General features: G+C 45.1%; 1 protein-coding gene across 1 annotated transcript in view; it reads left to right on the forward strand.

The window, feature by feature from the left end:
- LOC142257566 (hemicentin-1-like) overlaps positions 1-15,293 on the forward strand; it is a 141,644-nt gene that overhangs the window by 112,497 nt on the left and 13,854 nt on the right. The window contains exons 14-15 of the mRNA XM_075329710.1: positions 7,168-7,431; positions 7,517-7,774. Coding sequence (XP_075185825.1) covers positions 7,168-7,431; positions 7,517-7,774 — 522 coding nt within the window. The remainder of the gene's footprint in view (positions 1-7,167; positions 7,432-7,516; positions 7,775-15,293) is intronic.

Here is a 15,293-nt window from a genome sequence, read left to right on the forward strand (position 1 = left end):
CTTGTCAGTGCCTGGTAAGGAGTTCACAGTGAAGGATCTAATTCGCTATTGCTACTTATTACTGCTTGTTCAAAATTAGGCAGCGAGACACATTTCTTGGTATTGCTACGTATTACGGCCCACTCCAAATTAGGCAGTGAAAGACAATTCTCCAAGTTGTGTCTTGTCTTTAGTGCCAGGGTTCTGGGAGCAAGAGGCCTATGACTGTCACTCATGTATCTTTTTATTTTTTAAATTAACCCCTTAACGACCGCGGGCAGTAATATTACATCCTAGCGGTCATAATGTTACTGCTCGCGGTCTGCCGCCAGCAGCATGCCGCGATCGGTGCACATCTCAGCTGATTTTCACAGCTGAGATGTGTGCCTGCTAGGCACAAGCAGATTCGTTATCTGCTTGTGCCGTTTAACCCCTGAAATGGCGCTGTCAATATGTGACAGCGCCATTATAATCGCGATCGCGGTAAACGTTTACTTACCGCAAGATACCAGTAGTCACGTGACGTGATCACGTGACTTCCGGTAGTTGTCATGGTAGCACAGGGTCATGTGATGACTCCTGTACTAGACATGAACTACTTTCAGTTTCACTTGGCCCGCAGCCTAGTGAAGCAGAAAGTGAGCATATCTGCTGTTTACAGCTGTATAGCTGTGATCAGCAGATACTGCAGAGCGATCGGATTGTTGATCGCTATAGCCCCCTTGGGGGACTAGTAAGATAAAAATTTATTTATTTTTTTTAAACAATTTAAAAAAAAACAAAAAACCGTAAAAGTTCAAATCACCCCCTTTTGCCCCATTGAAAATTAAAGGGTTAAAAAAAGAAAAAATGTACTCACATTTGATATCGCCGCGTTCAGAAACGCCCGATCTATCAAAATATAAAATCAATTAATCTGATCAGTAAACGGCATAGCGGCAAAATAATTCCAAACGCCAAAATGACTTTTTTGTCACCACAACTTTTGCGCAAAATGTAATAACAGGCGATGAAAACGTAGCATCTGCGCAAAAATGGTACCATTAAAATGAGACGCAAAAAATAAGCCATCACTGAGCCATAGATCCCGAAAAATGAGAACGCTACAGGTCACGGAATATGGCGTAAAACGTTCGCCACTTTTTTCGGACAAACGTCCGATTTTTTTTAACCCCTTATATAAAAGTAAACCTATACATGTTTGGTGTCTACGAACTCGCACTGACCTGAGGCATCACACCCACACATCAGTTTTACCATATAGTGAACACAGTGAATAAAATATCTCAAAAACAATAGTGCTATCGCACTTTTTTTGCAATTTTTCTGCATTTGGAATTTTTTTGCCATTTTCCAGTACACTATATGGTAAAACTTATGGTTTCATTTAAAAGTACAGCTCATTCCACAAAAAATGAGCTTTCACATGACCATATTGACTGAAAAATAAAAAAGTTACGTCTCTCATAAGAAGAATGGCGAAAAAAAAAACGGAAAGCAAAAAATCGGCCTGATGTGAAGGAGTTAAAATACCAGCCCACATCCTGTGTGTAATTCAATGCAATCAGGCAGTGATTAGATTAATATTCATTGGAGAATACAGTCACACAGCTGCAGAGTTGTGGACCACTATCCAGTGCCCAGTTTGATCAATGGCTGCCTCCACTGAACCTGGAGCCAGGGAAGACTGTGTGCAATAACGGTGCAAACCTGGTGGCGGCACTATGCCTGGGCGATATCACATGTGCATTGCATGGCTCTCATGCTCAACCTGGTTGTACAGAAGTTTCTAAGGCACTATTCTTGCCTGGATGCCATGCTGCAGAAGGCACGGTCGCTGTTTTCTCTCTTTTTAAAATGAAAATACCAGGCCCCATCCTGTGTGTTGTATGGACCATACCTCCCTGCTGTGCAAACACACTATGTGGAAATGGGGGAAATTGATGTCACTGTCCTGCTGTCTGCCTGAATGTTTTTTTAAATATCAAGACTCCAAAATGGGTGTCCACTTTGTGTCTTGTCTGTACTGGCAGGGGTACAGGAGCACCAGCCTTATACCTGTCTTTCATCCACCTCTATATTTCTTAATTCAATAGTCTAGGAAGGTAATGGCTATGCCGAAACAGTGGTGCTGCACCGTAAAATGTGTTTTTGCTGTTTTGGAAGCTTTTTGACTCCCCCCTAAAGGTGTTTTCTCTGCCTTAGGTTTGGCCTCCCATTGAATCCAATGAGGTTCAAAAGGTTAGTCAAATGGTTCAATGAACAGTTCTGTGAATGTAGCGTTTGTTTGGTAAGGCGAACCGAACTTTGAAAGGTTCGCTCATCTCCAGACAGCACATGGTTGTGGTCGGTTTATGGTGAAATGATGTTTTTTCCCTTCCGGATTATGGCCCATGAGTGCTCACTGGAACCTTCAGTGGTTTACAAATTATTCTGCAACCAATGCCATTAGTATGTTTTGCAACAATATGGTTGCAAATGTCTTGAAACAGCTTATTGGTTTTACTCATCATGAGAGGTTTCTTGTGTGGCACATTGGTAAGGAGACATTTTATAGGCCATCAGTTGAACCAGCTGATATTAGTTTTCACTAAGTGGCAGGATTGGTTTCTAATTAGAGAAAGGTTTCAACTGGTGTCATGATTTTTAATGGCTGTTTCCACCTCTCTTTCTGCATGTGTTCAATACTTTTTTTCTGTGTTAATTCTCATTATTACATATAACTTAATTTATGAACATCTATGGTTTGATTTCTTTGCCTGAGTTGATTGGATGGGTTGTTACCAACATCTGGTTAGAAATTCATGTCACTAGCACTTTTAAAAATATATTTACTTGGAAAATTTCTGACATATTTAATTCTTGCCATATTTTTTGTATTATAAAAAGCACTTTTTCCCCCCGAAATTGGGGGGAAACTGGTGATGTGTCTTATAAGCTGAATGTAGCTTACCAGGAGGCGCTGGAGTGAGGTCATAGAAAGCCGGCGGTGGTATGAATGAGGTGATGCTGTAGGTCTTGGGCTGGGAGAAGGGGGTGCACTGGCGGCGTGAGCCAGGCATTATTAATTTCCCAGAAGCGGCGCATAGTGCAGATTGAGATCTTGGAGAACCGAGATCTCAATCTGCACTTGCGCTGCCTCTGGCGCCATTTTTCTCAAGTCCATCGCGTCCATTCCCGGGAGATAAATGGCACCTGCCTCACGTTATGAGTTCCCCTCCTACGCCCAGACCAGGGACCGCAGCATCCTACGACCCCACTCCATCGCCCCCATGACCCCCTGGTAAACTACATTCCACCTATAAAACAGACCCTGAGATTACAAGACGGGCCCCCATTTTTCCATAAAAAAATTCCCTAATTCCTTCTCTAAATTTGGGGTGCGTCTTATAGTGGGGTAGGTCCTATAATCAGAAAAATATGGTATTTCCCCTCTGTATGTATTTTCTTTTTCTTTCTTTATCATTTTTATCATATTTACCACAAAGTTAGAGGCAGGTGGAAGGTCCTTAAAAATGATTACAGGGAACTAGGAGAGAAGCTGAAGTCCAGGACCTCCAAGGTGGTGTTTTCAGAAATACTACCGGTGCCACGAGCGTCACTAGAAAGACAGCGGGAGCTTAGGGAGATAAATATGTGGCTTAGAAATTGGTGCAGGAAGGAAGGGTTCGGGTTCATGGAGAACTGGGCCGACTTCTCAGTCGGCTACAGGCTCTACGGTAGGGACGGGCTGCACCTCAATGGGGAAGGAGCAGCTGTGCTGGGGGAGAAAATGGTCAGACGGATGGAGGAGCTTTTAAACTAGGATCGGGGGGGAGGGAGGGTAGTGGAGCAAATAAGGGGATAGATAGAGCAGATAGAGACAGGGAGATGGTAGGGGTCAATGAAGGATTAGGGGGGGATGGGACATACAAGGAACCTAGGGAGGCTAGGAGTAATAAAGGTGTTAATAGGATTAAATGTCTACTGGCAAATGCAAGAAGTCTTGCAAACAAAATGAATGAATTGGAGACTCTTATGTCAACCATGGATTATGATGTGGTGGGCATTACGGAAACCTGGCTGGATGAAAGCCATGACTGGGTGACAAACATACAGGGTTATAGTACATTTAGGAAGGACAGGAAAGGCCAAAAAGGTGGTGGGGTGTGTATATTTATTAAATCTAACCTAAAACCTGTGTTGTATGATGACATTGAGGGGAACAGCAACAATGTAGAGTCAGTATGGGTAAATGTACATGGGGAGGGGAATAATGGAAAAATGCTAATTGGAGTTTGCTATAAGCCTCCTAACATACCTGAACAAATAGAGGGTGAAATGCTGGAACAAATTGAAAAGGCAGCTAATAATAATAATCGGGTTCTTATTATGGGGGATTTCAACTATCCAGACATTCAGTGGGACATAGAATCTTCTGGTTCTGCTAAAAGCTGTAAGTTCTTATCTACCATTCAACACCATTTCCTCTCTCAGATGGTAGGTGAACCGACCAGGGGAGATAATTTGCTAGATCTGGTCCTGTCAAATAGACCGGATATAATTTCAGATCTACAGGTCCGGGAGCACTTGGGCACCAGCGATCATAATATGGTAAGCTTCAACATAATATTCAATAGAACATTTCAAAGGGGGAATGCTAAAACCTGGAATTTTAGGAAAGCTGATTTCAACAAATTAAGGGAAGAGCTTAAATGTGTAGATTGGGACAAAGTCATGGTAACTGGGGATACCGAACATAAATGGGGTAAGTTTAAGGATATACTACTAGAGTCCTGTAAAAAACATATACCCAGTGGTAATAAAATGTCCAGGAATAAAAAGAAACCACTATGGATAAATAAGACTGTACAAAGTATAATAAAACAAAAACAAAGGGCGTTTAAAATCTTAAAGGCTGAGAATACAGAAATAGCATTGCAGGAGTATAAAGATATCAATAGGAAATGTAAAAAAGAAATCAAACAAGCAAAATTAGCTACTGAAACAAAAATCGCCAATGACATTAAAATAAATCCCAAAATCTTTTATAAATACATTAATGCCAAAAGGAAAACAAAGGATAGTATCGGCCCCTTAAAATATAATAACAAGTTAGTTATAGAGGACAAACAAAAGACTGAGATATTAAATAGGCATTTCTCATCTGTATTCACCAAGGAACTGACTGTACCAGGGATCATTCAACAAGTGAAAAATCAAAGTCCACCACCCGATATAATTAATTAAACACAAGATGAAGTACGCCTACGTCTGAGTAAATTAAACATTGACAAATCCCCAGGGCCAGATGGCATTCATCCACGAATATTGAGGGAATTGAGCTCCGTAATCGACAGACCGCTGTATCTCATATTTTTAGACTCACTTGTAACAGGGTTGGTGCCTCAGGATTGGAGGATTGCTGATGTGGTACCGATATTTAAGAAAGGTAAGAGGGTAGATCCAGGCAACTACCGTCCAGTAAGCCTGACATCAGTAGTATGCAAAGTTTTTGAGGGCATTTTAAGGGATGACATGCAAAAATATATTGCAGAAAATAATATGATAACTGACAAACAGCATGGATTCATGAAAGATAAGTCGTGTCTAACCAACCTGTTGGGGTTCTATGAGGGGGTAAGTTCAAACCTGGATATTGGTAATGCAGCTGATGTGATTTATTTGGACTTTGCAAAGGCATTTGATACTGTACCACATAATAGCCTTATACTAAAGCTCCAGAAGCAAGGACTAGGGGACACAATATGCAACTGGGTAAGGAATTGGCTAAAAGATAGGAAACAAAGAGTAGTCATAAATGGTACATTCTCTAAATGGGCTATAGTCAGCAGTGGGGTGCCGCAGGGATCTGTGCTTGGACCGATTCTTTTTACTCTCTTTATTAATGACCTTGTGGATGGGATTGATAGTACAGTGTCAGTCTTTGCCGATGACACCAAACTATGTAGGATATTAAAAACTGACCTGGATAGTACAATATTACAAAAAGATCTGGATAAGATGTCAGAATGGGCAGATACTTGGCAAATGAGATTTAATGTTGATAAATGTAAAGTAATGCACCTAGGACGGAGTAATCCTATAGCTGCGTATACATTAAATGGAAGTAAACTCGGGACTACAGAACAGGAGAAGGACTTGGGTATTCTCATTACAAATAAGCTGAGCAGCAGCACTCACTGTCAAGCAGCAGCTGCTAAAGCAAACAAGATTTTAGGGTGTATAAAAAGAGAGATTAGATCCCGTGATCCCAACGTATTGTTACCCCTCTATAAATCACTTGTAAGGCCACATCTGGAATACGGGATCCAGTTTTGGGCTCCACATTTTAAAAAGGACATTCAGAAGTTAGAGTCAGTTCAAAGGCGGGCAACTAGACTATTACAAGGAATGGAAGGCCTCCCATATGATGGCAGGTTGAAAAAGTTAGATATGTTTAGCTTAGAAAAAAGACGTCTCAGAGGAGATCTCATTTATATGTATAAATACATGTGTGGTCAATATAAAGGACTGGCACATGACTTATTCCTTCCAAAGACAGTACTAAGGACCAGGGGGCACTCACTGCGAGTGGAAGAAAAGTGATTCCGAAACCTAAATAGGAAAGGGTTCTTTACAGTTAGAGCAGTCAGACTGTGGAATGCCCTACCACAAGAGGTAGTAATGGCAGATACTGTAACAGCTTTTAAAAAAGGGCTGGATGATTTCCTCAGTACACACAACATTGTTGGTTATAAATGACTTAGTGACTAAATGTAGAACTGGTGGAGGAAGGTTGAACTAGATGGACCTAGGTCTTTTTTCAACCTAAGTAACTATGTAACTATGTAATTTTATGGCATGTTATTATGGTCTCTCATCCTTGCTCCTACTTGATCAAATTCCAAATTTTACTACTCTCCAGCCAATGACTATTAACTCCTTATTTCATCTGAAGGTTAATGTCGACCTCTTCAGAACTAGCCTTCATAGGTCGCTCTCCATCTGCTCAAGTCTTTCCTTCATCTAAACAACACTTACCGTCCAATTTTTTTTTTTGAAGCCCTGATGCCAGGCTTGTCATAAGTTCATAACCTCTGTGAGATGAGTGGGCATGTTGTGTGACATGGGGGTATGTGGCCTATACACATCTGCTGCTGCATTTATTTCATTTTCATTTCATTTCATTTATTCCTTTTCTTGAAGATAATATGTATAGACGACCGACTGTGATCTTCAGTCCAAACTACAGGAATATATTTGATGGAGAAAAGATGGAGATTTCTTGTGAGGACGAATCTGCTGCAATACGAAACCAGAAATACGAGTGGTACAAAGACAATGAAAGACTGCGGAATGATAAGAAATCTATCACAATGAATAGGGCATTGAGTAAACATAGTGGGGATTATAGATGCAGATTATGGAGTAAAGACAGTTACCCCATCAGACTCGATATCTACCCAAAATGTGAGTATTTGCCCCCAACTATGACCTGGCAATGTCTACAGGAGGAACGTTGTGGAGATTTTGCCTTTTTTTCTTCTGTTTTCAGACAGACATAAAATCATCCTGCAAATTCCCCCCGATATTGTGGAAGGCGACCGCCTAGACTTGAGATGTCACAGCTCTGAGTTCCACAATGATGAGGAGGACACAGCATTTTATAAGGACGGTGCCGTTATCCAGACAATGAAACACATTTTACAGCTGCCCAGTGTGAATAAATCCATGACCGGGAGGTACCGATGTGAAAAAAAATTAGAAGATGGAACATTGTTAAAAGCGGAAGAAACATATATACATGTCCAAGGTAACAAATCTAATAATGTAGAGAACGCTCCAACCATTGCACTTTTTCATTTTTTTCCTCCTCTTCTTCCAAGAGTCATAACTTTTGTTATTTTTCCGGCCATATAGCCATATGAGGGCTTGTATTTTGCGAGATAAGTTGTAGTTTTTAATGACACCATCCATTTTATTATATGTATTATTGGTAAGTGGGGAAAAAAATCCCAAGTGTGATGAAAAAGCAAACAAAGTGAAATTCTGCAATTGTGTTCTTGGCTTTTTTTATTTACAGCATTCACTTTACTGTAAATCTGATCTAGCAGTATGATTCTCCAGGTCACTTCTGTTATCTAGATACCAAACATTTATAGTTTTTCTTTTATTTAAGTGGTAAAAAAAATCAGAAATGTTCAAGAAAAAAAATATCTTGCTTGTGTCGTGACCTAGAATTGTAACATTTTAAATTTTTTGGAATCTGGGACTGTGAGGGTTTGTTTTTTATGCCAAAATCTAATCTTTTTATTTATATTATTTTAGGGTATGTATGATGCTTTAATCACCAGTTATTACATTTTTTTCTGTTAGGGGTACTTCTCACATAGCCAGATCGCTGCTGAGTCACGTTTTTTGTGACGCACCAGTGACCTCATTAGTGATCTCGCTGTGTGTGACACTGAGCAGCGACCTGGCCCCTGCCGTGAAATCGCTGATGATTACACACAGTGCTAGTTCATTTTTTGGACGTTGCTCTCCCGCTGTGAAGCACATATCGCTATGTTTGACAACGAGAGAGCAACAATCTGAATGTGCAGGGAGCCGGCGTCTGGAAGCTACGGACGCTGGTAACCAAGGTACACATAGGGTAACCAAGCGAAGCACTTTGCTTGGTTACCCGATATTTACCTTGGTTACTAGTGTACGCCGCTCTCAGGCTGCCAGTGCCGGCTCCCTGCTCCCTGCACACGTAGCCAGAGTCCACATCGGGTAAATAAGCAAAGTGGTTTGCTTATTAACCCAATGTGTACTCTGGCTACGAGTGCAGGGAGCTAGCGCTAAGCGGTGTACGCTGGTAACCAAGGTAAATATCGGGTAACCAAGCAAAGCATTTTGCTTAGTTACCCGATATTTACCTTAGTTACCAAGCGCAGCATCGCTTCCACGCGTCGCTGGTGGCTGGGGGCTGGTCACTGGTCGCTGGTGAGATGTGCCTGATTGACAGCTCACCAGCGACCATGTAGCGACGCACCAGCGATCCTGACCAGGTCATATCGTGGTCGGAATCGCTGGTAGGTCGTTTAGTGAGACGGTACCCTTACTGTGGTGGCCAAAAATCTGCACTGCTGGTGGTGGGATTTTTTTCTCTCTCTGCACTATTTATTGAACAAATTAATTTTTTGTTTTTTGATATATCAGGCTTTAACAAATGCAGGAATACCATATACAGTGGGTATGAAAAGTATTTAGATCCCTTTAAATTTTTCACTCTTTGTTTCATTGCAGCCATTTGGTAAATTAAAAAAAGTTCATTTTTTCTCATTAATGTTCACTCTACACCCCATCCCTCATCTTGACAGAAAAAAAGAATGAAATGTAGACATTTTTGCAAATTTATTAAACAAGAAGAACTGAAATATCACATGGTCATAAGTATTCAGACCCTTTGCTTAGACACTCATACTTAAGTCACATACTGTCCATTTCCTTGTGATCCTCCTTGAGATGGTTCTACTTCCTCATTGGAGTCCAGCTGTGTTTAATTAAACTAATAGGACTTGATTTGGAAAGGCACACACCTGTCTATATAAGACCTCAAAGCTCACAGTGCATGTCAGTCCAAATGAGAATCATGAGGTCAAAGGAACTGCCCAAGGTGCTCAGAGACAGAATTGTGGCAAGTCACAGATCTGGCCAAGGTTACAAAAGAATTTCTGCAGTACTCAAGGTCCCTAAGAGCACAGTGGCCTCCATAATCCTTAAATGGAAGAAGTTTGGGACCATCAGAACTCTTCCTAGACCAGATTGACAGCTGCATTTAAAAGGCTAATAGCCCTAAGTGAGTGGAGCGCTGCTTAGCCCATGACTATTTGGAGTGATATAAAGTTTTCCTTGCAGCACTGGTTAGTAAGCGGGCACAACCAGTAATCGGAGTTTGCCAAAAGGCGTATAACGGGAGACATGACTTCTGCCATGTATGCCAGACTCCCAAGATCCATGACTTGCCTGTCACCATCATGAGGATGATTCTCCATTTCCTCCTCCACAGACTCTTCCTCCTCATTATCATCCAATCTGCAATGAGAAGATGTGATGAGGCTGGGCTGGCTAGCATCATGTGTACTTTCTTCCTCCATCTCCACCTGTTCCTAATGCAACGCTTCCTCTTTAATTGTGTACAGCAAGCGTTTCAGTAGACACAGAAGCAGGATGGTTATGCTGATTATGGTGTCATCGCTGCTCATGATCTTGGTTGATTCCATAAAGTTTTGGAGAAACGCACATATGTCAGACATCCATGGCCACTCGTCCTTTCTTATGTGTGAAGACTGACTGTGTGGCGTCCCTGACCTGGTCAGGCACCACAGAGTACTGCATCCATGCTGGAGCAGTACTTCCAGGTAATCCTAAGGGCCAGAACGAGGTGTGTACGCACAGACACATAACAACCAGTCTCCCACACCATTAGATGGGACCCTTGGGTAGTCTCCGGAGGGGGCTACTTTCAATTCTTATCAATGGGTGTAGCGGAGGGGCTGGGAGCTAAAGTGCAGAGGTTGTCAGGAAAGTAGTGGAGCGAGCCAGTCTGATAGTGGTGAGCGCAGGAGTTGCTAGGGGAGACGCATGTGGCCACTAGTGAGACATTGCATGTGGAGTAGCCGTTAGCGAGGGAGAACGGTTACCAGTCAGTTAGTCAAAAAGACAAAGAGTCAGTTGAGTACGGGGACTTCCGGTGACTAGTCACGCACGGGCTACAGGTCCCTTGAGTAGACTTCAATTTATTGATCTACTAAACCTGCCGGTGAGGGGAACTACAAGTACCTCACCAACCATACAGAGTCCGAGCCTCAGCAGCAATGCAGGAACCCATAAGAAGACAGAGCTTGAAGCAATCTCACCTGGTCCACGCTGCCGGTAAATGGTTCAAAAAGGGAGAAAAGGCAGTAGAGACTCCCTGGATAGACCCCACGGTACTTCAAGTCAGGGGTTATCCAAACAAAGAGTGCTAGGAAGGCGAGTTAATGCTTACCCTCAGACCGGCCTGAAGGAGCTCCTGGTTCTCACCTGGTTTATCACAGTATCGCCCGGGGCACCTCACGATAACAACTAAAGTGAGTAAAAACGAGTTGAAAGACTTTCTGAACTGAGACTGAATTATTCTAGGACCTGTTGTTCTACACACCTGAGCCCCTGGGGCCAGCCTCACTCAAGGGAGGCCACACCATCTGACTGCAGACTCCATCAGCCCCAGACGCTCGTTAAATTTACAGTGCGGTCACCCATATCCCTGACCGCAAACCGTGAGTGGCGTCACGACACATATATATACAAAAACCGACATACCTGTTGCCATATTATTAAAGAAGCCCTGTGGCGTCCCGGCGTCCCCGAATAGGATCATCACCCCCCAGGGATGACACGGCTTCACATTTTGGCGTCACGAACAGGATCCTGGACTAGACCTGTTTAGATGGGTGACAGTGTGCCTTGGCGGTCCGACTGAAAAATTTGAACCGCCGCCATTTTAGCCACCACTGAAAGTGCGTCATCAAGAAGCTGCAGCTCGCGCAGGAGAAGAAACCGCCCATGGAGAGGAGTGACAGTCCCAGAATGGAGAGAGCGCTCTGACACAGTGAAAGGAGAAGATGGGGGCGGATCTGTCCCCGGACTGCTGGGACGTCCCAGTCCAGTGGGAGGAGAACCAAAAACGAAACTAAGACCAAAGCCTGACCAGAACCTGATGAGCAATGGTAGAGGCAAGATGGTGTCAGCAAAAGGTGACAAAAGGGAGCAGGGTTGGACAAGGCCCATGACTGCGGAGGACCTGGAAGCAGAAGTGGAAAGAATCGCTGACTGTATGGAGGAGCAGCGGAGGCGAGAGGTAGCCGCCTGGAGGAAGAGGATGTTAACAGCGATCCGAAATCTGCAGTTGTCTGTGCAAAGAGGTCCGCCTGGAGGTGCTACCCATGGTCAGCCTAAGCCACCGTCAGCGACAGCGGCCCCGCCACTGGATGTCTCCAGCACGACCCCGGGTGAGTCCAAAACTGCCCCTGTCCTACCTGATATGCTGATTCCACCGGCATTAACATCAGAAGCCGGTGCAACGTCCAGTGCGATGCCCGCGACCAGACCAGGCCGCAATGCCTCCTGTTCCGGTTGCCAGACCAGAGACGGTCACAGCACCCCAGTCGCTGACTGGGGATCAGGCTCCTGTCCCCAGACTAGAGATGGTTACAGCGCCCCACTCACTGACTGAGGAACCGGTTCCTGCGTCCCGACCTGAAGCGGACCCAGTACTCTCTCAGCTGGAGAGGTAACTGGCTGCTCTGCCCTTGGCTCACCTGATGGATAAATACCTGATCCGCAAGCTGCCGTCTCGACCTGAAGCGGTTGCAGCACCCTCTCCGCTGGAGAGGGATCCTGAAACCAGGCCATCGTTCTGCCCGGCTGCTGAAAGCTCGACCCAAGAGCTGCCACTTGCTCGACCGGAGGAGGTCGCAGCACCCTCTTAAAGGGAGGGAGGCCATGAGGCCACGCTGCTGTTCCCCCAACGACTCGGAGAAAAAGCTGTGGAAAAACAAGCGCATAGGGTCTTACCCCAATATGTGAGGGGTGGGGGTGGGGGAGTGAAACTACTCACCAGATGTAGTTGTGAGAAGCCACAACTACTGTAATCGCATGTATCACACAATCCAAGGCTGCAGCCACCAAAACGGTAGATAACAGAGAGCACAAGAGAGTGGTGTTTTAATGCCGCGCCAATAGATCACTTCAGATGATGTTCAGACCAGTGTTACTTTATTGTTTTCCAGGTCAACGCGTTTCTGGGGCATCTGCCCCCTTCATCAGGACCACCAAAGAAACAGATAACATCCAATCACCCCCAACGACTGGAAGAGGTCGCAGCACCCTCAAACAGGGAGGGAGAAGAGATCCTGCCGCCATCACTGCAGTTCCCCAGCCAACCGGAAGAGGTCGCAGCACCCTCTGAGAGAGAGGGAGGCCATGAGGCCGCGCTGCTGTTCCCCCACCGACCGGAAGAGGTTGCAGCACCCTCCGACAGGGAGGGAAAACTGGTCGCAGCAAGTCCCAGCACTTATGTTACCTGGTTGCCCGCTGATGACCAGGTGATGTCGATGCGGATAACAGCCCGCAGAGAGCGACGGCGGGTGAGAGCCAGACACCCACACCCCCTTGTGAGGCCCAATTTCAGATATTGAAGAGTTAGAGGCCCGGGACCTGCAAAAGAAGCAGTCCCTGCGGCGGGCCAGACACCAGGCTAGAGGTCCCCTCCACTTAGGAGTAGTGGAGGAGTTTAACTGCCGTACGGGGTGGGGCTTTATTGTAGAGGCAGGAGTGAAAGAGGGAATTTTTGTATCCCGGCGGGATGTACAATCCCATTTACAGTGGGGTCACCCTGGTCGTGATTTGTACGTGGGGGACGTAGTGGAATTGACGAGGCATATGGGAGAGAGAGCCTGGTTTGCCTTGGACGTAGTGCAGTGTCCAAGGGAAACCTCAGTCAGCCCAGGTTCCACCCCCACCGCTACAACCAGGTCCCCATTGCCATCACCACCAGGGGACGCTCAAGACACAAACTCCAGGTATCAGTGCACTGAAGTGCCAAGCACTGGTCTTGGGAGATAAAAGTCTATTTAGTTTAAAATGTTTGAAAAGTAAAGTTTAAAATGTTTTAAAGTTTAAAGAAAATTGTGCCCGCAAAGACTTTTGCGCGAACTGTTTGAATATCTATTTATTTTAGCACCTGATTATGTGCATTTACTTCAAATGGACCATAGGTTATGAACTGGCTATAACCACAAACTCTCGCAGTGTAAAAAGTTACCCCAGTGGTACCAACCCCCAGAGTGTGCCTTTATGGGGCCTGCTTTCCAACACAAAGAGGAACAGGTATGCCTGTTTATGGGGCCTACCCAACGCCACCTGGTCACCAAAAGGACTGGTGATCACTCCGTATGCGGGTCATCGGTTAAAGACTCGTGGGTGGTGGGTGGTGGTGGTATGGTACCTGGTATGTTTAAATATCTCCCCTGTGTGGGAAAACTTGTATTTTGTTTCTTGTCTTCACAGCCCGAGGACGTGCTGTTGATAAACAAGGGGGAATGTGGTTCCCCTGACCTGGTCAGGCACCACTGAGTACAGCATCCATGCTGGAGCAGTACTTACAGGTAATCCTAAGGGCCAGAACGAGGTGTGTACGCACAGACACATAGCAACCAGTCTCCCACACCATTAGATGGGACCCTTGGGTAGTCTCCGGAGGGGGCTAGCCTTCAATTCTTATCAATGGGTGCAGCGGAGGGGCTGGGAGCTAAAGTGCAGAGGTTGTCAGGAAAGTAGTGGAGCTAGCCAGTATGATAGTGGTGAGCGTGGGAATTGCTAGGGGAGACGCGCGTGTCCATTAGTGAGACACTGCACGTGGAGTAGCCATTAGCGAAGTTAGCGGGGGAGAACGGTTACCAGTCAGTTAGTCAGAAAGACAGAGTCAGTTGAGTACGGGGACTGCCGGTGACTAGGCACGCACAGGGTACAAGTCCCTTGAATAGACTTCAATTTATTGATCAGCTATACCTGCCGGTGAGGGGAAATACAAGTACCTCACCAACCATACAGAGTACGAGCCTCAGCAGCAACGCAGGGACCCATAAGGAGACAGAGCTTGAAGCAATCTCACCTGGTCCACGCTGCCGGCAAACGGTCCAAAAAGGGAGAAAAGGCAGTAGCGACTCCCTGGATAGACCCCACGGTACTTCAGGTCAGGGGTTATCCGAACAAAGAGTGCTAGGAAGGTGAGTTAATGGTTACCGTGAGACTGGCCTGAAGGATCTCCTGGTTCTCACCTAGTTTATCACAGTATCGCTCCGGGTTTCCTCACAATAACAACTAAAGTGAGTAAAAAGAAGTTGAAAGACTTTCTGAACTGAGACTGAATTATTCTGGGACCTGTTGTTCTACACACCCGAGCCCCTGGGGCCAGCCTCCCTTACGGGAGGCCACATCATCCGACTGCAGACTCCATCAGCCTCAGACGTTCGTTAAATTCGCAGTGGCGGTCATCCATATCCCTGACCGCAAACCGTGAGTGGCGTCATGACACATATATACAAAAACTGACATACCTGTTGCCATATTATTAAAGAAGCCCTGTGGAGTCCCTGCATCCCCGAATAGGACCATCAACCCCCCCAGGGGCGACACGGCTTCACAACTGGAATACCGAAGGGCATGTTGTAGCTGGCTTTCCATTACTGTCCTCTCCTGCTCACAAAAGCCTTCCCAACATATGTAATGTTGGGTTCCAGCAT

Source organism: Anomaloglossus baeobatrachus, chromosome 12 (genome assembly GCF_048569485.1).
Source record: "Anomaloglossus baeobatrachus isolate aAnoBae1 chromosome 12, aAnoBae1.hap1, whole genome shotgun sequence".
Lineage (NCBI taxonomy): Eukaryota > Metazoa > Chordata > Amphibia > Anura > Aromobatidae > Anomaloglossus > Anomaloglossus baeobatrachus.